Source organism: Melanotaenia boesemani, chromosome 13 (genome assembly GCF_017639745.1).
Source record: "Melanotaenia boesemani isolate fMelBoe1 chromosome 13, fMelBoe1.pri, whole genome shotgun sequence".
In the NCBI taxonomy this organism is placed as follows: Eukaryota; Metazoa; Chordata; class Actinopteri; order Atheriniformes; family Melanotaeniidae; genus Melanotaenia; species Melanotaenia boesemani.
The window spans coordinates 15,551,037-15,572,669 of record NC_055694.1 but is presented as its reverse complement, the minus strand read 5'-3'; the positions used below and the strand labels follow the sequence as shown (position 1 = coordinate 15,572,669).

Here is a 21,633-nt window from a genome sequence, read left to right as displayed (position 1 = left end):
AGATCGAGAGGATGCAGAATGTGGCCCTGTAACAGCCTTGACCCAGGAAAATCTCTAAGGGTAAATAGCATGGGTGCTTCTGCCCCGTCTATCAACCTCTATTGAATTCATGCACCATCTCCCTCTGATATCAAACCCATCCTTTAACTCTCACTTCTCTCTTGAGGTAGGCTGCTCAAGTGGAAAATTGTTGGAAAATAAAGAGACCAAGGAAAGCCCTGGACTAGCCTTGTCAAGTGGGATGGCATAATTTCAAGAAAGACCTTTTCTTGAACTTGGGAACTTGGGGTTACAAGGCTTGCCCTCTGACAATGTGCCATACAAGAGAGCAAAAACAGGTTTTACATCTTAAAGAGACATGATCCCTCTGAACTCAGAGGGGTGATGGATTGTTTGGCGGTGTGTTAGAAGGGGCTGAGACAAATATACCTGCATACAGTTAACTATTACAACAAGGTCTTTCTTGTAGGATAATGCTGCTGTTGAACCTTTGACTTTGTAAAGGTGTTTTTACCAAATCATCAGAATGTCTTTTACTTGTACATTTTTAAGTTAATAAAAAAAAGTTGCTGAAGTTGATATTATAAAGAACTCATACTAGAGAAAAGTGAATTGTTTAATTTTCATTGCTCAATTTGTTGAGTGTGTTTTTCTGGGCTGTGCAACATAAACATTACATCTTCCTGGACTAATATGTCTTCTCACAGGGTGGTGAGCACCCAACACTATATTATAGTCAAATATGATTTATATAACGAGGATAATTGTGATGAGAATAACAGTCTGCATGTCTTCTTATCATTTTCTGATTAATGATAGCAAGACTGCAGTAAAGCTATGCAAGTGGCAAATAGTCCCACTTTCAAAGGATTAACAAAGTTGTTATAACTTATTATGACATAGACGTGAACATCTGTGCCAAATGTCATGGAAATTCATCAAATGGTTGCCGAGACATTTAAGTCAAAACCAGAAATCTCTCGTCAGTGTAAGAGGAAACGTCCAGGGATTACTAAGCACAGGGAGATGCAGAAGTCTGATAAACACTTTGAAGTGATCCATCCAGAAGATGTCGAGAACTATACCTCACAGGATAAATGACAACTCGGACCTAGTGGCTTTCCCATGGTAAAAATCTTTATAGAGTTCATCCTGGGGAGCACGAATGTCATAAATTTCATGCAGAGATACTTGTATGGATCAAAGAGTTAGACCAACATCACCATAGCTAGAACCAAACACTGTCATGACTACAAGGGATCTTTATATGTGATTAGGACTACAGTCAGCTTCTGTTTCCCCGTACCAACTGCAGAGGAGTTTTCAGGTAGGTCTAAAATTAAATTTGTACAATAATTTATTGATAATGTTCAGAAAGTTTTATATTTCTGCTGGATGAAGGGAAAACTATAAAGCATTTATCCTGCTCAGCTCTGCATTAACATCTGCATGGTCCAAGTAACAAAATAACTTCAAATCCTGCATTTGATAATAATGTGTCACTTAAATTACATGAAATTTAACTGCAATGTCTCCTTGCCTACCATACATCATCAAAAACCATTTTGTATGAAAGTAAATTAACTATGTACGATGGCATGTTGATTTTGTCACAGATGTCAGAATCTAGTAAAATTCTAAGAAAGCTAACCTAATATGAGGCAGTGACTCCACTATGTGATACTTGTTGTGGCTGACTGGGTGATTACAGGGAAAACAACCAACCAAAAACTTTTGACTATTTATAGAAGAAATAAAGTTCATAGTTTCACAGTTATAATTGTTTTCTTCTTAAGACTATTGCTAACATCTTGTGAATCATATTCTGTGAATCTTACACTGTAGCTGCATCTGTGGGTGTATATTGTCAGTAGATACACAACTCATTTTTCTCATGGAAGCTAAAATGACCTTGATAAAAAGATAACACAGATTTAATTCTTATGGAGAACAGTTGCATCCTACAGTACACTGTTCACAGTCCACAGCTAGCAGCTCGTTGTTCCTGTCTTTGTGCTGATGTGAACTCCTCGCAAGTAAAACTTTCTCAACCAAGATTCCCCTGGTTTGTCGTTCCTTATTACAGTCCAACAGCTATTATGTGTTGAGGTTGAATGCACCTTAATTGGAATGTGCTGCTGTCTTTTAAACAGTTAGCTGGGAAGTGGAGGGTCTGTCCTGTTTGGGAAACTACATATAAATCAGCAACTGGGTCCTGCATGGGTGAAGCTAATATGGTAAAGCAAGAGGCCCTTTCACTCAGCTACATCTGGGGTTTTTCCTCTCTCATTCTTTCCAGTGGAAACACCTAAAAATCATTGCTGTCTTAGAAGGAACAAAAGATTAATTTGTTTTGTTGATGCCTGTACATTTTACAGGAAGACAACCTATAGTAGAAATGGACAGAGGCAACATGGACAAATGAAGAACGCATCAAATTGGAATGTATTTAAGCTCTTAATTGCTTGAACTAAAACAAATTAAAACAAAAAAGGCCAACTACCTTGGTAACTCTTACAGTTTGAATCAAGGTAATGACCCTATTTGGATACAGTATAGTTAAAGAACTGCTTGAAAATCTGCCAGGTCTCTCATTTTTGTCTTCATGTGCTATTAAAGATGTGCATAACAATATGGTGCCAGGGGGATTTTTTTAAAATTATTTTTCCATTAACAATGGTTGTGCAATATTCTAAGATATCAGTTAGGCATGCCAGGTTTGCATCAGCAAGACCGAAATTGAAACCTCTATATGAAATTTAGCTAAAAGAGACACGTTTGTCACAAATACATAACAGTGTGAAACTCACATGTAGTTATTATTATTATTTTTTAACTTCACACCATATATCCAATTTCTTCATTCTGACTTCTCTCTGAGCTAAGCTGTAAAAAGGTAGAACCATGTAATTTAGAATAAGTCACACAAAGGTAAGTTTGAAAACTTGGCTTGTGAGTTCTGAGTTCATCTGAGGTTCATTTTCATGCATGAATATTCATTGTCTAATCAAAATGAAAGTAGGCCAAATTCAAACTTTTCCTCTGTTACCTGACAGATAGGTTAAAGCTTTCACTCCTTTCTCCACTGTGCTATGTTTTGAGTCCTGGGAATGATTTGCAGACACTAATTAATCTTGTTGAGTTACACTAATTAGAAAAGCAAGGACTGACATTTGAATACAAGACATTTTGAGCAGAAAATGACAGCGTTCCCATTAGAAATGTTTTGTAAGGTGGGCCCCTGGCAGACTCCTACTTGGTGTAATTTCCCAATTGTTAGCTAAATTTTGTTAACGGTAACTGAGATAACTTGGCACCTTATGGACACAGTCTTTCCAACAACCTATGAACTCTGGAAGCCACATTATCCGATTGCTTTTAGCTAAGATGCTCTTCATTTGACCCAGGTATATTTCAAATTTGCACCTCTAAAATTCTCATTTTGCTGCATGATACCTCTTGGGTATAACACACAGATTCAACTACATAAATAATTCATTCCAGAATAATAGCCTGAAGTATTAGAGAAGATTGCAGTATTTGGTAATCATTAATAAGTAATGCATTCACATTTTCTCTGCTCATTGTTTGACGAGAACTTTGGATTTATAGCAAATTCTCTCATGTAATATCAAATAATTACTGAGCAAGTGTGATAAGTGAAATTGATATTTTTACATTCCTGCTGATAAAGTTGGTTTAGGTACACGAAAAAGACAGAAAGTGGATCAACAGACTTTTAAATGTTCCACTTTGGTTATTCTTTAGATTTCTACAACACTTGGTCTGTGTGTGTGAATGTTTAAAGACGTGCTCACTGAGGTGTCAAGGAAAATGGGAGTAACCTGGGCAGAAGAATTGAAATTTTAATGATGAGCGGCACCACCACCACCATCATGCTGACGGCAATGGAACATTCAGACAGCTTAAATATCACCGCTAATTAACACAGAGAGGTGGGCTGTCATAGGCATGATGGATGCTCAGAGGGGGTAGATCGTTGCTTTCAACCAACCAGAGATTCCTTTATTAATCAAAGTCTGAGATGAAAAGGCTCTCCCACACCTTGGGGAAAGGGAGATAGCAGGAGCTTTTGTTGGGAGGATTTCAATCATTTGCAGTGAGCCTGCGATGTGTTTGATCAGGACACAACCAAACATTTATCAGAGACCGAATGTTTCTGCTGCTGAGAACTTGTTTTTGTAAACCCCTGAACCACCCATATGTTTATAGAGTCACAGTGCGCCCTAGCAACTGAGATTTACTGGTTATTGGGGAAATTTCTGTTTGGAGGATCTATTTTTTGTATCCCTCTGACAGGAGAGGTGAGCTTATAGAGGACTGGCCATCAGTCTGGCCAAGCCCTCCTCCCTGATGGAGGGAGCCACAGTGAGGACAAGGCAACACTCCCACACTTTACCTCTGGACTGACTCCATGATCAGTCTGTTTCACGGAGATGATTTCAAACCTCGATGATTTCAGCACTTTGCGCATGAAGATGGAGTGTTATCTTCTCCTTCTGATCTCCTCCCCATCCACCTCACTTAAGAAGGTCCATTGTTAAGTGCTGGGGGCCTGTGGGTGCTGTAAATCAGGCTGCAGAGAGAGCGGATGTCTCCCAAGGGGGAAAGTGCACACTTCCAGCAGCCTTCAGGCTGATATCATCCTACCTATTCTAATGCTGTAATTAAAGAAGTAGTCAATAGCAAAGAGGAGGTTGCTAAAGGGTGTGAACTGCAGTTCCTACCATTCGGCTGAGGTGCCAATACCTAAGCAGGCAGAGTGACGAGGCAATGCACCTGAGGAAATTCTTTCCTTCAGTTGGAAGAATGTGGCATTTAGCTATTGTTACAGGATTGTCAGTGTTGCTGACTTTAATAATAATGTTTCTGAACAGAAATATTCCACATAAAGCCCCCATGACTATTATGGTTAAGACAGTACTGCATAGTTTTGCAAATTCTGATGCCAACCTCAAAATCACAGTATTTTGGGTTAATCATCAACAAACTAACATTGGATAAATTTCCAAGAATCTGACTAATGATTATTAATATCTAATCTGTATTTTCACTGACAGTAAAAAATAAAGTAGAGTGCTTCCTTCTCTTCATCTCTGGGCTGGAAATAAAATTCTCCATCATGTGGTCATGGATGCCATCTGCTGACATAATTAGTGTATTACCTATTCTTGTCAGAAAAATTCAACAGGAAAATTCTGTGTAATTTTGTAAAAGTAAGAAAATCGGTATTTAAAGAAAATTAACTCACAAAGTCTTTGTTGTACAGCACATGAGCAGCATTCAAACTTAAAAGAAAAAAAATCCTTTATTGTGACCCTAAAATTCCATTCAGTACAAAGTGATTGAGTCAAAACTGACTTCACTTCAATTATAACATGACAAAATGGTTAAGGCCTTCATTAGAAAATAAAAGAAAGAGAAAAACGGACCAAAACCAAAGTTATACAAGCTTATTTAACAAATACATGCAAGTATAAAAATAAGAATTTTCTAATTAATCATTGCTGCTATACTAAAAATGATACTTGTGGCAACTTCTTACATTTCTCCAAACAGAAAGCCAGGCTTGCCATGGTCTTTTCAGGTGTCAAAAAAACAACAACGTAGTACTAAGGATTATAACTTTGTAAAAAAACAAAAAAAAAACAAAAACAATGATTTGCTTTCGGAGTTTAGTTCCCACATACTATTTTCTACACCTACGACAGTTTAAATATATATTAACTTCATTAACAGTAGACAGTCAGTAACGGGCTCCAAACTTCTCTCACATAATCTAAAAGCTTGACAGCAACATAACTATGCGTCTATAATTATACATTTTTAAGCTAAATAACGGTTTAAACTTTTCTCTACAACTGAACTTACTTCTTTAGTTCAGTGCTTACAGTCATATTTAACTTTATGCAGGCATGAACAAGTTCCCAGTCAACAAAGTACAATAATCCATCTTCCCTGAAGATGCTCGGTGTGAATGGGACATAAAATGAAGTGGCACTGCAATCAACACACATTCAGTCAGACAGCGGTCAAATTCGTGGCTGAGGCAGTTCATGATTTGAAATGATTGGTTTGATCTGTGTTGTTCAAATAAACACAAAAAAGAGAGAATGTTCCCAGAACTAGACATAAAATTTATTTTATCCAGTAGTGTAGAAACAGTTACGTGAGCACAATTTCCAACTAAATTTAACTCAATTTTTTAAGGACTTTTTCTAAGAGGACCCAACCCCACTTACCTAAGCACTTTTAGAAGGGATGACACTCTTTTAAACTAAATGGAATTGATGATTATTGAGCAAGAAAAGACAAAATGTAGTTTTACGAAAGCACTTTGAGAAACACTTTGTGCAACAGTGAGGTGATTTCTATATCCGAAAGGTCACTATTCACAGACTTAAAAATATCTGGGCTCCTTTAAAACCTGTCAGCCTTCTATTATAACTAACAATGGAAACTATTAAGAGTCAAATCCCTTTAAAACAAGGAAGAAATGTAAGTAGGTTTGCCAGCTTTTAATATGCGACTAAATAAATACCAAAATTAATTCAAAGTTTAATCTTAAGTGTTTTTCTATGAGATTTTCACATAACTATGAAGGTGTAGCTGCTCATCAAGGTTTACAGCTAGCTGATGAGCAGGTACAAAGAAGTTACTTTAGCTCCCTTTAAAATGTGTGTCTGGGAAAATGATCTTCAAAGACGAGAAAAATCAATGACTAGCTTGACATTTTTAAGAGCCTTTACATTTTAGATTAGTGTATGTTTGATTGACGTACAGTAGTTTATCGTTGGGTAATTATTGTTTGAGGCAGAACAGTCCAGAATAAGTTTTTATATATTGCTTGTGAGCAGTATCAGGCTAGTGATTAGCGGCATAAAGAATACAGCACAAACAGGATTAAAGGTTGTAATGTTTTGAAGTGTGTTCTTCAGTGAAAATGCCACGTCTGGTAACAGACAGATATGGGGTTGCACTTTACTCTGACTGTCCATGCAATAAAAAAAAATATCGGGACAGTGACTTCACTTAAAATACCTGCAACTTTTCAGAACTCAGCGGATGGATGAATGTGACAGCTCAGTTATTGCCTTAATGACGTCCAAATTACTCCATCCCCCTCGGTTTGCATGAATGTAACAGTATATAAAGGAAAAAAAAGACAAAATTCCACTACCAAGCTCTACAGATGAGCTGGCAAGAGGAAACTAAAGTTTGCTTGTCTTTAGCTGAGACTACTTTCAGATCAAACTCCAGTAGGTGGTGCTAAGCTGCACACTGCTGTAAGAAAGCCGAAGGTCAGACAGTCAGGCGGTTGCTGGAAGGCTGTAGGGGGCTCCAGGAAGCTGGATGGGCAGATGCATCCTGGGAGTACTGGTTTTCCTCTTTACCAATCCCAACTGTACACAGTCGACGATGTCTCAGCAGCCTGTCTGTCCGAGAAAAATTCTGCAGCGAGGCAAAGAAAGTGATGCGAGTCAGGCAATGCAGCAGACTAATGTACAGATTATCTATGTGTTAAGTGTATTACTTGTACTGAAAAACGTCTTCCTGACCTGATGGCAGCGATCACACTGATAAGGCTTCTCTCCACTGTGCACCCTCTTGTGTCTGTCCAAGTGGTAACGCTGAATGAACCGCATATCGCACGCATCACAAGCAAATGGCTTTTCCCCTGTAAACAACCACAAGAGTGGATAATTTATCTGTACTTACAAGTCTGCTATGGAGCAGATCAACACAGAACCAACATTTACAGACAGAAGGAAGGAAGGAAGGAAGGAAGGAAGGAAGGAAGGAAGAAAGAAAGAAAGAAAGAAAGAAAGAAAGAAAGAAAGAAAGAAAGAAAGAAAGAAAGAAAGAAAGAAAGAAAGAAAGAAAGAAAAGAAAGAAAAGAAAGAAAAGAAAGAAAGAAAGAAAGAAAGGCACAACTATTTAAAATAATTGTGTGCAGCTAACTTTAAACAATGTTTAATTTAAGGTGATTCCAGTTCTCACCTGTATGTGTGAGAATATGCCGCTTGAGGTGGTAGCTGCTCCGAAAAGCCCCATAGCAGTGATCACAGATAAAATTCTTCTGGACTTTCAAGGAGAAGTCATCATCCATATTCAGTGGTGGAAGTATATGCTATCAACACAATAAGATAAAGGTGAGAATAATGCATCAGTATCTTTGTACGTTTTTGTTTTTCTTCCACTTAATGGGATTTCTGAACCAATCCTCACCTCAACTTTCTCTTTAACTTTGTTGGATGACCCAGATTTTTTGTGTTTCTTCTTGGGTTGCATATTCTGGTTTGTCTGCACGTCTTTACTGTCAAGCATCCTTGATGTGTGATAATCCCCGTCTTTTCTGATTAGCTTTAGAAGAAGATAAAACATGGGCATTACTAGATAAAGTGTGCCGGTGCCTGGAACAGCTGGTTTGCTTAACTCCCTGGACTACAATGAATTACCAAAAATGCAATCAAAAAAAGTGATTGAATGTTTCTCTTTTAAATGTCCAACTGCCATTTTATGCATTTAAATACATCATACATGTGAAATATATGGGACACAAAAGACTTATGATATAATATAATGTGGTTGTAGGAAGATACATGCATCAACACATGAATCTGTCAAGGATTAAAGGCTCTGCAGATGGCATTCATAGGTGGGGGTCAATGATATATAAATTAAAACGGAAACTCTCCTTATATCTGGAAATAAATTGAATATGTTATGCATCATCAATCAAATTTATATCATTCTTAGAAATAGTACTGGGAGTAATTTATGAATTTTAAAAAGAAACTAATCATCTATCAAGTCAATGTTTTCAAATGACCAAAACAAAACTATTCTAATGATGATCTTCTTTTTCATCTAGATGCAACAGGTAGATGCAGGTACTTGATGAGTAAGAGATTTCGCTAAAGTTTCTTGAATTGCCATAATGTCTCCACACAAATCAGCTTATGTGGTGAGCATAAAGCTGTGGTCTCATTTAACTCACCAGGGGTGGACAGCTTCCACCTGAGGGGTCTCCAGTGTGGCTGTGGTGGGCTTGTCCATGGTGAACCTGGTGGCCACGGTGGTTTTGGCTGTGCTGCGAGTGGGCCTGGTGGCTCTCAGGACTGGTTCTGTTGCCCTGACCCAAGCCGGACATGATCTTCTTCTGGCCTGGGATGTTGTTGGCTTGCATCAAGGCCATGCTGGACAGCACCGCCTCGCACCCCAGCAACCCAGCCTGGCAACACAAGTAACAGCAAGTCAGAGCATACAGAGGGGTTCAAACGACTCCTCTCACTGAGTTGTGGAGTCATAGGGAACTTGGAGGTGGGGTTGAGTAATGGGAGTGACAATTTAATGCAACCATGATGGTGATTCTGGAGATGAAGATACTTCCACTGACCCATTTCATATGGTCTCGAACTGAATTGTTGGAATGGTGTGTCATCGCCGTGGTTTGAATGCGTGTATGTTTGAGGGGACAGAGGGGGCTTCACTCAGGATAAGGGGTGACAGATGAGACCACACCCCCCCCAAATCATCAGGGGACAAAGCCTGAAAATAGAGGCATACGAATAACCAGATACTGAGGTCCAGCATTAATATATATTTTTCAGAAATGAAAGCCCCGCTGATTTGGTCGCATGCCTAATGTTTGGATGACTGACAGGAAATATTACAAGTGACAAATAAAATCTTATATAAAAATGAAAACAACCTTCAAAAACAAAATGCATTAGTGGCACATCATCAGATGCAGCAAAACTACCTATAAATTGAACAGAGAGAGAAGAATTGTGCAGGAAAAAAAACCCTGTTTCACAGGTATTAAACATCTAATACAGACCTCACGTGTCATATTGTGAAAACAAACTGAAAGCTATAATTTATCCTAATGTTGAGAGGCAAGTAAGCAAATGCATTATTATGATTACGTTTAACCCAAGAAATGTTATGTATAATGACACAAAACAAAGAAAATCACACATAATTTCAATATGCAGTCTGTCTCTACACAATGAGATGGATTTTAATATATAAGACATTCAGCAACTGACCCTACAGATGGCATGAATCAGAAAATGACATTGTTAACCCAGCAGCTCATTTTCTTTGAATTATTGGTTGTAATTTGCTATTACCACATGAAACATAAAAAAATATGTATTACAAACATTGTGTATTTCTTATCTGTTTGAAAATCCAGGGTTACAAATGCTCCTTCAGTGGCATTTTGTTGCTTTTGTACCATTTAACAAACATCTGCATTGGCAGTACACATGAATAAGGCTCTCAGTTGAACACCAGGACAACTACATGAGAATGAAAATAGACACGTCCATCATCTGGTAACACCTGGGATAAATTTTTTTTGTGAGTAGTTTAAAATTGGAAGATTAACACTGTAGAACTAAATTCCAGTTCATCAATGCATGGACCTGGACAGGTATCTCAGTTCTGTGCTGCACACCAAGAATCTTTTGCAGGTTACTGATAAATTCTTTTGCCATGATTGCAGCTGTGCACTTAACTAAACTGAGATATTGTAAAATTGATGTATTGGGTGATTTACATTTTGAAAGGAAGAATACAACTCAGCCACGCAGACTGACAAGTGAAGCGATGCTCTGACAGTCAGAAACCAAACTACAGTCATTTGTTGGCTTTTAGTGCAGAAATGAGAGTCTGAGATTCTAAAGTATCATGGCAGAATGATATGATCACATTACCTGAAACATGAATACATGAAACAGCTGAAGAGATTGGTGCACATCCAGAATTACTATGGAAATCTAATATGCTAAATATATATAAAAAAGAGGACCTTAGAAGTTTCAAAAGAGCTCCCTTAATCCAAGTGATAAACTATCAGATTGCTTTTATTATACAGAAATCTATCAAGTACACATTAATCCCACACATATTCTAAAATGACCACCACCTGAACACACAGCAGGCTTAAATAATTGTGCAAAAAGAGTAATGTTTTACATGTTCTCAAAGCACATTATTTCATGGGATGATTTATATTCTCATGAATAGCCCTACAGGTGCGAGTGTTTTATCAATGTTTTTTATGAGATTTTTTTTCCCCTATTTTTTTAGTAATACTAATTATTTTTTTTCTAAGGTTATGTTTTAATGGCTTATGAGTAAAATTATATTTGTCTGTCTGAGCTCATTATGACAAATTCTTTTGATTTACACTGATATGATTGATAGAACAAAAAATGCCCTCTTTATTAAAAACCTTGCAAAGAGCTTTGAGGAAAAATAACTGCATCTTATGCACTCGTATATAAAAGCTACAAAGGACTGGCTTGTCCAACTAGTTAAGGAGGATTTCGGTGGCAAAAGTATAACCCATCTGGCATCAACCATTAAGTAAGAGTAACGCACTGGCTTTCAATCAGTAAAACCTTTCAACCTCAAATTTTATTTAAATATATTTCATTATTCACGTGGTTTCTGTGCAAAAACAAATGCGATCTATTGGTGCGCGGAGGTAAGCAGGAAGTGAATCCTAAAAAACGTTTTTGTTAAATAGAAGAATTTCTCAAAACGTTTTGTTTGAAAAGAGAGACTCTTTGCACAAACGACTAACAGGACAAGGGACCACATGACATGAGAAATCCAAAGAGACGTGTTCAGGTGTGATTACAGAATTGCGCTAAGAATGTATCTTGAACGTCACATATCAGAGAAAGCAATTAAGACAGTCAACAGAAGGATTTCGAGAGAACTCTTGTATGGCTAAACTAAACCCCCACCCCCCGCCCCAAACAACACAACAACAGCCAGCCAGGCAGGCAAGCGAGCAGGCAGGGCGTGCGGGCTCAGCGCCTACCTCATAATAACGCCTCCCTCACCGGCTGCAGGCTAGAAACAGACGAGTAGATTACTAAGCGCTTACAAAGCCGCGACACAAACGTCTCACGCATTAAACTACTCACCTTTCGATTTTAAGAATGTAGAAAACGATTATTTCTTGTCGCAGTTCCAATTTTTTTTCTCAGTTTACAAACAGTGACAGGAAACACTACCACCGGAAGTGCTCCCCGGGGAGAATCCAGATTGGTCGGGAGTCTAGTCATGTGACTGACGCGGACTGACCCACATTTATAGCGTAAATGAATGTTTTAGATAAAGATATGCTTTTTTGAGAAAAAAATAAATACATAAATAAAATTAAATAAATATTAACAATCAATTAAATAACAGTCTTTTTCAAAAGAAATTTAATTGCTAAATATAATTTAACCATTACAGGTTATTTTGGATACGTTTTTATTCAAGATTGCGACAACTTAAAATATTTAGGCATCAAGAAACTCTTTCACCCTTGGTTCTGAAGAAGATACATGTCTAAGGATCTAAAAAGATGCCAAAGGTCGAGTGTCCTACATCTCAAATGTGGGAACACGCTACTCTATTATGTTAAATTATTGTTAATGGATGGTCTTGGGGATTTTTAGACTGTTCGTTGAAGCACTTTAGATTGTAAATAGTATTTACATTTTTCTGATGATCGTTGACCAAAGTTTCAGCCTTACATTATAAAAGCTAACAGGAGAGGTCAACATGTCTCCAAGAGAAAGATTCAGAAGTAAAATGTAAAAAGATGCTTACCCACAAATGAAAGGAACACAAATTCCCTAGTTATAATCCATCACCCTATTTTAAAAAGTCTATGGAAAAAATATTTCAGAACAGTTTTTAAGTAACAGGAAATACTCCAAACTTTTTTTTTCTTATTTATTAAAAAAAATACACATTTGACTTTTATTAAGATCAAGGACTTTTTATTTGTTTATTCATTCAGCTACATTTTCATCTTGATATATTGTGATACCCGTTTAAATACCTAGAAGTTAAATCTACAATCTAGTGGAACAACAAGGTTTACTTGCTTGCAACAATTTGTAACATTATAATGGTGGAGTTCGTACACAAGTCAGACAAAAGTAGGACAACGTCCTTACATTTAAAAATTGTGAATTGATTACAAATCATTTCCCAACCTTTCAATTTCATCCAGGAAGAAATCCATGTCTTTCTGGGATACAAGTGGAGAAAACACAGTCACACGAAAAAAATTAACCTTATTTCCAAGTGGTTGGTAGCCCACCATCATAGTGCCTTGTTTCATCATGCGTTCCTTGATGATTGGTGCTACCTTTAAAGAAGAGGGAAAATATAAACAGATTGATGTACACAGAAGATGATAGCTTTTTTTTTTTTTTTTTTAACAAGAAAGTCTAAAATCACAAGTTGAATCAAAATATAAGAATGTGAAACATAAAGAAAGAAAAAGAAATCTTAAATATTAGTCTTAAATATTTTCACTGAAGTAAAATAGAAACTTACTTTTGCCAGCCTATTCTGGTAATCTGCATTTCCCTCCTTCCCTCTTAGACAAGGTGGTATGAACCAAAAGCACACGTTCACAAACTCTGGCTGCCCGTGAAGATAGAAACCAAGAATTAAATAATAATGTTTTGCTGAGAAAAACCTGTTTCTTGCTTTAACTTTATATGAACTTACCATGCTCAAAAGCTGAAATCCAGGTCTTTTCTTCATCTGCTCCACCAAATATCTGCAAGAGTAAGTTTTTAGTGTTTTCTGCCATTCTTAGGTAGAAGCTTTTGTTGTTAGATTCTCACTAAGTTGGTGTTTATTAGTAGAAACTGAGTTTTGTGCCAATGCACATGAAAGGCAGAGAAGCCGCTGCTTGCAGTGCAAAACAAATCTAAATGATTGTTTTGACCAACAAGGATTAAAACAGTTTAATATGCACAAAATGAAGTAGCCACTCTTTAAAATACTAACCTTAAAAAAAGCTTTTAAAATTCAAGTTGTGCTACAACAGCGTGGCTTTTACAATAAGCTACAACATAGATAGCAACACATTAGCTTGAACCTAACTTGGAAAGGATAAGTCATTAAAAATTTAACTTAAATTTGTTGTATGGTAATTACAATTAAATGCTAATGATTTTAAAATGAGCTGAGACCTTACCCAATTTAAAGATGTTTAAAAGGTTAATTTGCTACATACAGATGTAGTATTACTGGTGAGGTGTCAGAAAGTGGTATTGTGGTTAATAATGGTTGTTGTGGTTTCATGAGTGAGTTGGCTAAAATGCTTGTAGACAGAATACTGAACATTGGACATCCCTGGGCCATAAATGAAGATCAAGTCAGTAGCTGGACTACACATCAAGCTTCAGTGAAGACATCCAACTATCACTGGAAGTCATATTTTCAGGAAATAGTATAATACTTAATACTATCTATTTAGAACTAAAAATACAGTTTCTTTGTTTATTTATTAGATCCCCAGTAGTTGCTATCATTTCACAGCAGCTACTCTTCCTGGGGTCACTAATCATCAACTAAATACATCCATTGATTAACACTTTAATTGCTGGAATTTGAACAAATTTGAACAGGCCTAATGCTATTGGAGTTAGATGAGTGCTCAGCTACCATGTGGTAATGTCAGCTGAATGTACAATGCTTTATTTACCTCACATGGAGAAAAGCCTTGTCAACACGCTGTTCCAAGCCAGTAGAGCCAACAGCTTTCCACATCAACCACAACTTCAGACAATCCACCTTGCGACTGCACTGGACAGATTTGTCCCCAATGTCCAGGTTCACGTCATAGAATTTGTCTTGCTGGAAGAGATATGAAGCGTTGGTGCTGTGGCACTGCTTCAGCAAGTTCTGAGGAACACAAAAGAATTGTCAGGAAAAAATCTAAATAAAGCAAAATGTGCAAACCTATTTTATCAAAGCCAACGTGAATCTACGAAAGCAAACCGTGGTATCTTTTAGCAGCAAGGCAGAGCACTGCAGGCCAGCCACCAGCATCTTGTGTGGATTCCAAGCTACTGAATTTGCTCTTGTAACACACAAATGAGCACACACAGTATAGCTAATGACCAAAACTGCCAAACATTCTATCTCTGCTCATACAAGCTAAATATAGTCTTCATTGCAATACAAAATGCTTTTTTTCTTGTATGCACATTAATACCTCTCAACTCCTTTCATTAGATGTTTGTGTGTCTTGGAAAAGAGTACACTTCCTCCCCAGGCAGCCTGAAAAAGAGGATAACATAGATAAACCTCTGCACGTTGTTTTACCAAATACAGTAAAAGCTTCCCCAAATCACCACTTGTCAACTAAGATTAGTCTCCCAGAGGACTCACATCAACGTGCATCCAGAGTTTGTGTTTGTCACAAACATCAGCAATGCGATCCAGTGGGTCAAAGGCACCCTGGACGGTGGTGCCTGATGTGCAGCTTACAAGGAATGGTACTGCACCCTGATAGAAATAGACAGGGGTTTCACTTGGGCTTTCAATGTTATGGCTGGCTGGAGCCAGTAAATTCAAATCTGTTACATGTTTATACCTGAGATTTAGACAACTCTATCTTTTCATCCAGGTCCTCCGGAATCATACGACCTCTGATGTGGAAGAACGAGCATAAATGAAGGGAAAGAAAGAGAGAAAGGTATCAATTTGTTTGATCACTGACAGCTGCAAGTATTTTATCTTATTTGGATATTTTTTTACATACTTACAATGTCAGAAAATTGATAAAAAATTAACCCCAAGTGACATTTTTAAACGTTTATGTCATTTTGGCCTAATAAAATATTTCAGTGGTCAACAAGTAAGTTGCTACAAATAATCTAAGCTTTTGCAATAAGCACTGAATTACCCATTATCCACTTTGACCAGGATGACATTGTCTGTACCAACACCCAGAAAGGCAGCTCCTTTCTTCACAGAGTAATGGCTCTGGAAAACATGAGTATACATTTTTTTATCATGTGACACACAAAAACCTAATTAAATACATTAAACCTGATCACATAAAACACCTCTGAAATTCTCAGACAGATTCAGTCTACTAAGTAAGACATGTGTCCTTACCTCTGGAGATGTAAAGATGGCCAAACGTGGGAGACTCCACAGCCCCTGGCTTTTGATCTGTGGGAAGAGTCTGTAGCGTGCAAGGTTCATGGCATACATGTTTGATGTGGACCCCCCAGGGCAGAAAATGCCATCACCTTCTGTCCAGCCCACCAGCTGACGTAACGCTCTTAGAACTTCTCCCTCCATCAGCACAAAGACAGGTGCTACTTCATAAGTGAAGCTGCAAATGAAAACAAAAATGTATGATCATCTTTGGGTCATTGTCATCTTTTGCATTGTCTTTCTTTCATTTTTGTGAAACACTTTGTGGCATTTAATCAAAAAAAGGTGCCATGTGAATAAATTAATCGCTCAATTGCTTACTTATTTTGTATTCTGAAAAGAAAAAGGCTGAACTGAATAGACGTGCCTAAAGCTGCATTTGTACATTAACTGAAGAACAATATTGATGTAGTTGTGCTTTATTTGAGTGTTTTCATTTTCTAAAACTTTATATTGTACCATAATAATTTACTTGGCACCAGCAGCACCAGCAACCGTGAGTTGTTTCAGATTCTAGGGAAGCTAAAGCAAAAAAGAGCTCAGTAAGAACTTTGGCCAACATTATTAACTTCAAACACAAGGGAACTTCAGTCAAATTAAACACAACCAGGCAAGAATCAGGTTTGGTGACATACCGGGCAGAAAACTACCAGTTCAGAAAATCTAGAGAGGAGGAATATTTCTGCATTATAATTCACTGTCCATGTCAAAATCATGAAAATTATTTCATTAAAAAAAATAAATAAATCAATGACTTTGTTGAGAATGTCAAAGACAAAGTTTGCTGTATTTGGAAAAAACAAACAAACAAACAAACAAAAAAAGAACAATAGCACGACAACCACTCCAGCAAGAATAATTGAGAAAAAGTCCCTAAAGAATTATAAATATTTCTCCAGAAGTTTTCCGCAACATTTATGCCAAGGAAGATTCAGTCTCCCATGAGCAAGAACACAGAGTCTTGATAAAAAAAAAATTGAATTTCTGTGAATTGTAACAGTATTTTCTTAATTTTTAATTTTTTTTTACATTAGTAAAAGATCTGAACAGTTCTCCCATCACAAAAACAGTTTTATTTATCATTCTCCACATTATCTGCATTATTTGCTTTACTCTTTCATTGTATTTCTTACAGGTTAGTGTTGAGAGCCTCGGTGAGGAAACGTCCAGCAAGGGAATGATAGTCTACGCCCGCAAATTGCTGATTAAAGAAACGTGGGTGACCTGAAATTAACAATGAGAAGTCTCAGCAAAATGTATCAACCCCCTTGCCCCTAAAAAACAGTCTATTTAAGAATTTGGCAGTCTCCGTCTATCTTACTTGTCTTAATGCTGTACTTGGCGACATCTCTTACTCTATGAAGAAGCCGGTCCTGAGGCTCCCCTGCCTCTCTCAACTCCAGATCCAGAAGTAGAGCCAGCTCGTCAGGCTCTTTCCACTCACACACCTGCATAAAAAAAAGGTGAATTATGGGTTTTGTTCACCATTACAATTGTAGTCAGCAGGGTGAGGTGTTTTATGCTTTATTACAGACCTTATGTTTGACATCTGTGCCCTTGCAGAGCACCTCTTCCACAATAATGTTGAAGGCTTCATTCAAGAAGAGCTGGCCCTCTTCATGGTCAATAAGTGGCTCACTCAGGTCACGGAGCGGTGCTTCCATTATTTCTCCATCTGCTGTTTACAACAGTTTAAAGAGGAACATAATGAGGAAGGAGTTACAATCTAAAATAAACAGATATTTCACGCAGTACTTACATGACAATTGGGACATATGTGCCATATTCACGGTTTGAACTATTGAGTGAATCTTTGCTGCTTCATTTGCTCCCTACTTGCTCCTAGTAGACTTCAGAAAATGGCTACACAGCAAAAACAATAAGTTAAGACAGCAATGGGAGGGACTCAACCTTTGTCCATGACCAAAAGTTAACTTATGCTGTCTGAGATTACCAAGTAGAGAAGGAGAAATTGTGAGAATATAATGACTTCTGATTTATGAGTTTCAGCCATAAAAATTAATGTGATTTGATCAAGTCGTGTGTTATTTTTCATTGATAAAACTGTTAAATTATTCTCTTTAGTTCGCTAGAAGTAGGCTAACAAATATATAAGATTTTTAGATAAAATTCTTTAAAAGCAGTAACTTAGATAACTTAAAAATAAAAAGAATCTAGCATTACTTTAAGTATCTAAATATGACTAGCTAATAAATGTCAGATAATGTGCAACGTTGTATTCATTATTCCACAACATATGTACAGACAACTGTTCTTTTTCATAATCAGGTTCTTCATGCCTCATATATCCACACTCTTTAATAACAGATATTAAAATATGACGGTAAGCTAGAGAGAGATGAGCCAGTGTCAGCTCGGCGCGTTTCATTTTCAGCCTGGTCATGGAGTAGAAGTGAAGGTCTCCTGCTCTGACTCTGGGCGCTTCTGAACGGAGGGGCGGATGCGCTGCTCGTGGAGAAGAATTAAACGTGCTTTCACGTCAACTTCCAAAACTCTCCAATAACTAGAAAAAGTAGGTAGATTTGTTGCTAATCGCTGTTTTGAAATAGAGTTACTAGAAGGTTTTGAGAACTCGCTAGATATAGGGCAAAAGTAAGTGGATGTAGCCGAGCTCTGTCGTGTCTCATTTTAATCGGTGTACCGGAAACCGCGTACTGACAAAGGTTCCGCGTTGTTTGGAACGCAAACTACGATTAAATGCGTCTATCTATCTATCTATCTATCTATCTATCTATCTATCTATCTATCTATCTATCTATCTATCTATCTATCTATCTATCTATCTATCTATCTATCTATCTATCTATCCGTCCGTCCGTCCGTCCGTCCGTCCGCCCACTCACCCACGTGTGTGTGTGTGTGTGTGTATATATATATATATATATATATATATATATATATATATATATATATATATATATATATATATATATATATATATATACATACAAACAATCTGCACAGTTCATGTTATACTGGAGTCATTACACATTGTATACTCTGCTTTTGAGTGGCTCATCTCCGTCCACAGGCTACATTGTCCATGCTGCAGAACACAGAGAGGGTCCACCTTTGTCCCCAGTCCAACTCCTGGGACACTGACCCCATTCTATGCAGATATCATAGTCCTGCTCCAGACTTTGTTGGCACTTTGTCTTAAGCACTGAGTTCTCTGACATTGACAGCTGCAATGGTTGTTTTCTGATTTTAGAACTTTCTCTGTGCTATTAGAACCGTGTTGTCTGATGTTTCTATCTGTCCTTTAATGATGCTGCTCCTCATGCCTTTTAAATTGACCCTCTGAGGTAAATAAAGTCATTAATTGTATTATCTAAAAGACCAAGATTTGTAGATCAATAAAGAACGATGTAACCCAAAAAAAGGTACTGTTTATTAAATGTTAAAAAAGTAAAGCAAATTAATTAGACCAATTTTATTATCTACTCTAAAGTCAAATGTATATTTATATTAAAATTAAATGACCACAACTAATTTGTTTCAGTAACATCTTCTAAAGAACAATAAATATTAAAAGACAGACACCATTAACAAATGTAAAGCTCTTTTATAAAAGCTCTTCCAGTAAACATTTGTGACACTTTTAGGACAGCAAAAACATGACATGAAAAAAAGTTATACAAATGGACGTATTAGGGTATTTTAATAAAGAGGTCAAACCTCAGTGCCATTTCCCCCCAGATATTTTTTGTGATGAGAAACTCTGTAATCTCTCAGTAGGTATAAAATGTGGAGGCCTCAGTCAGTCTCCAACAAAAAGTTAATATTTTCAGGTGGCAAGGCCCAGTCTTCAAGACTAAGGAGGGAATGCAGGTGAGCAGCAGTGGCTTTTTCTCTCTGGCAGGTACGCCAGTAACGCAGCATGGCAAAGACTCGCTCCACATGGAGTTTATGGTCTTCTTCAATCTGCTCCAGCTTCACAGACGGGATGTCCAGAGCCAGTCTGCCAATCTCCCTCCAAGATCTGCCGATGGTACGAGCCACAGACATCAGCTGCTTCTCTTTCACTAAGCCACAGCCTGTGCAGTGAGAGCAGTGGACATTGTTGGTGATGGTCTAACAGTGAGAAGGAATAAATTTATTTGTTGTGTGACTCACTGAAGTTGCAGATCCTTTTGGCTGGAATGAGATCCTGCAACTCATAAGCAGCATTTCTTTTACTTGGTATTTCCTTTTCCCCTTTTGAATAAAGAAAAAATAAAAATAATAATAAAAAAAAAAACATTAGGCATTGAAATGAACTATTTTCAATCAGGATATTGTTTAAAATAGTAAACATATATTTTGTTTTGTACCTGAAGGCAACATCCCAACTCGCAGATCCTTAACAAAACAAAGCCTTGGAAAGGTCTCTTGCATGTCCTGCTTCTTCAGCAGGTCTAACATTCCTTGTGCTGCTTTGGAACCTCTTTGGATGATATGATCCAAAAGGTCTGTCACCTTTTCACTGGGGACACGGCAAGATTTCACCTGCTGGTAGCCGTGAGGAGACAGCAGAGAGCGGGCGTCTGCATGCTGCAGAACAAAATCTGCATCGGCACTGAGAATCTCGATCAGTTTTGCCTTTTGGTGTCTGAGTAGCTGGACTTCTGCTGCAGGTTCCTCAGCCATAACAGAATGATCCAGTAAGTAAAAACAGCAAGACTGAACAAGTAACTGTAATTTAATAAGTAGGGGAATGAAAATAAAACTTATATCAGCAGCTATTCTGCCAGTTTTTTTTAAGTGTTTCGCCTATTATTTCTTAATATGAAGAGTATAAGATGATTATAATAGGCTACGGTACTGTTACAGCTAAAGGACTGGTTTGCACTATTAATCTACAGTTAAGTCAATGATACCTGCTTATAAGTGTGTTCAGATATGTGGAAATGAGTAAAATCTTATTAGGGAAACATAGTTTCAAACTAAATTTTACACACACAAGAATATAACGGTATAACTCTCTATAACAGGTCAATGCAGCTTATCTATTCGTTACCTACCAGAGTTGCCTACATAAACACTGCTCCATTCAACAGTTCTTTGCTGAATGCTTTATCTAATGTGGACTTCCTGGTGCTTGTTTCTAACAAACATGCTCTCGGCATTATCCAAAGATATCTGCATATTATCCTTAAACTTAGTCTTGCAACGTTTGTAGAAGCAACATCATTAACAGGAGCCGTTCGTCCAAACAACAAATTTCCTGTGCTGCTGATAAGTCTTGTCGGGCTTTTTCACTTCTTTCTTTGCTCTCGTTGTTTGTTTATTTATTTTTCTTCTGCAGGTTCCGTCTTAAAATGTCGGTTTTCACTGGCAATTTCTGTCTGTTTGCTGCCATCCAGTGTGAGGATGAATTCACTGCAATAAACTGTGAGAATCTGGCGACACCTGGCGGTAGGGTTTACACATTGTACGCAGGGATAAGGGGATTAATCAGACATCTTTTGGCCTATGATGGCAAAAAATTTACTAGAAAAAGGAAGAGTTGAAAAAAAAAGTAAAAACTTTTTAGAAAAACATAATAAAAACAGAATATTCTGGAAGAGAGTAGTGGTTTACTATAAGATTCACTTTACAGCAACACAAACAGGTTGA

General features: G+C 37.4%; 3 protein-coding genes and 1 long non-coding RNA gene across 8 annotated transcripts; 1 reads left to right on the top strand and 3 right to left on the bottom strand.

The window, feature by feature from the left end:
• Window positions 1–5,310: 5,310 nt before the first annotated feature.
• znf740b (zinc finger protein 740b) lies at window positions 5,311–12,077 on the bottom strand. 4 transcript variants are annotated; one of them, XM_042003643.1, is made up of 8 exons: window positions 11,973–12,073; window positions 11,867–11,898; window positions 9,422–9,573; window positions 9,023–9,256; window positions 8,251–8,385; window positions 8,023–8,152; window positions 7,581–7,699; window positions 5,311–7,473 (listed from the first exon to the last, which is right to left on the bottom strand). In XM_042003643.1, the coding sequence occupies exons 3-8, from the start codon at window positions 9,464–9,466 to the stop codon at window positions 7,324–7,326; spliced, it is 813 nt and encodes a 270-aa protein (XP_041859577.1). In that variant the 5' UTR covers window positions 9,467–9,573; window positions 11,867–11,898; window positions 11,973–12,073; the 3' UTR covers window positions 5,311–7,323. The 4 variants fall into 4 exon arrangements, with proteins under 4 accessions (XP_041859577.1, XP_041859576.1, XP_041859579.1 ...); XM_042003642.1 differs by lacking the exon at window positions 11,867–11,898 and having other exon boundaries at window positions 11,973–12,077; XM_042003645.1 differs by lacking the exon at window positions 9,422–9,573.
• On the top strand, window positions 12,069–16,024 carry LOC121651431. The gene is made up of 4 exons (XR_006012433.1): window positions 12,069–12,145; window positions 15,476–15,544; window positions 15,775–15,847; window positions 15,933–16,024. It is a non-coding gene; the product is annotated as an uncharacterized LOC121651431 (long non-coding RNA).
• Window positions 12,806–18,672, bottom strand: csad (cysteine sulfinic acid decarboxylase). 2 transcript variants are annotated; one of them, XM_042003641.1, is made up of 14 exons: window positions 17,774–18,672; window positions 17,550–17,689; window positions 17,336–17,462; window positions 17,148–17,238; window positions 15,970–16,192; window positions 15,755–15,834; window positions 15,443–15,497; window positions 15,238–15,354; window positions 15,062–15,126; window positions 14,845–14,926; window positions 14,549–14,748; window positions 13,564–13,615; window positions 13,387–13,476; window positions 12,806–13,195 (listed from the first exon to the last, which is right to left on the bottom strand). In XM_042003641.1, the coding sequence occupies exons 1-14, from the start codon at window positions 17,796–17,798 to the stop codon at window positions 13,022–13,024; spliced, it is 1,521 nt and encodes a 506-aa protein (XP_041859575.1). In that variant the 5' UTR covers window positions 17,799–18,672; the 3' UTR covers window positions 12,806–13,021. The 2 variants fall into 2 exon arrangements, with proteins under 2 accessions (XP_041859575.1, XP_041859574.1); XM_042003640.1 differs by having other exon boundaries at window positions 17,550–17,692; window positions 17,774–18,671.
• Window positions 18,673–19,580: 908 nt separating this feature from the next.
• Window positions 19,581–21,308, bottom strand: zgc:174906 (uncharacterized protein LOC571548 homolog). Its single transcript, XM_042002899.1, has 3 exons — window positions 20,349–21,308; window positions 20,152–20,232; window positions 19,581–20,072 (listed from the first exon to the last, which is right to left on the bottom strand). The coding sequence occupies exons 1-3, from the start codon at window positions 20,662–20,664 to the stop codon at window positions 19,792–19,794; spliced, it is 678 nt and encodes a 225-aa protein (XP_041858833.1). The 5' UTR covers window positions 20,665–21,308; the 3' UTR covers window positions 19,581–19,791.
• Window positions 21,309–21,633: the final 325 nt, after the last annotated feature.

Excerpts from the sequence above, each read along its gene's own strand:
- zgc:174906 (XM_042002899.1), bottom strand. The coding sequence starts at position 20,664 with ATGGCTGAGGAACCTGCAGCAGAAGTCCAGCTACTCAGACACCAAAAG. Across the intron at positions 20,233-20,348 it reads AGTTGGGATGTTGCCTTCAG|GGGAAAAGGAAATACCAAGT; the intron begins GTACAAAACAAA and ends TTTATTCAAAAG. Across the intron at positions 20,073-20,151 it reads CAAAAGGATCTGCAACTTCA|GCTGTGGCTTAGTGAAAGAG; the intron begins GTGAGTCACACA and ends CTCACTGCACAG.
- znf740b (XM_042003642.1), bottom strand. The coding sequence starts at position 9,466 with ATGACACACCATTCCAACAATTCAGTTCGAGACCATATGAAATGG. Across the intron at positions 8,153-8,250 it reads AAGTTAAAGAGAAAGTTGAG|CATATACTTCCACCACTGAA; the intron begins GTGAGGATTGGT and ends TTGTGTTGATAG. Across the intron at positions 7,474-7,580 it reads AGTGTGATCGCTGCCATCAG|AATTTTTCTCGGACAGACAG; the intron begins GTCAGGAAGACG and ends GCCTCGCTGCAG.
- csad (XM_042003640.1), bottom strand. The coding sequence starts at position 17,798 with ATGGCACATATGTCCCAATTGTCAT. Across the intron at positions 13,616-14,548 it reads AAGGCTTTTCTCCATGTGAG|ATATTTGGTGGAGCAGATGA; the intron begins GTAAATAAAGCA and ends TTACTCTTGCAG. Across the intron at positions 13,477-13,563 it reads GATTTCAGCTTTTGAGCATG|CCAGAGTTTGTGAACGTGTG; the intron begins GTAAGTTCATAT and ends CTTCACGGGCAG.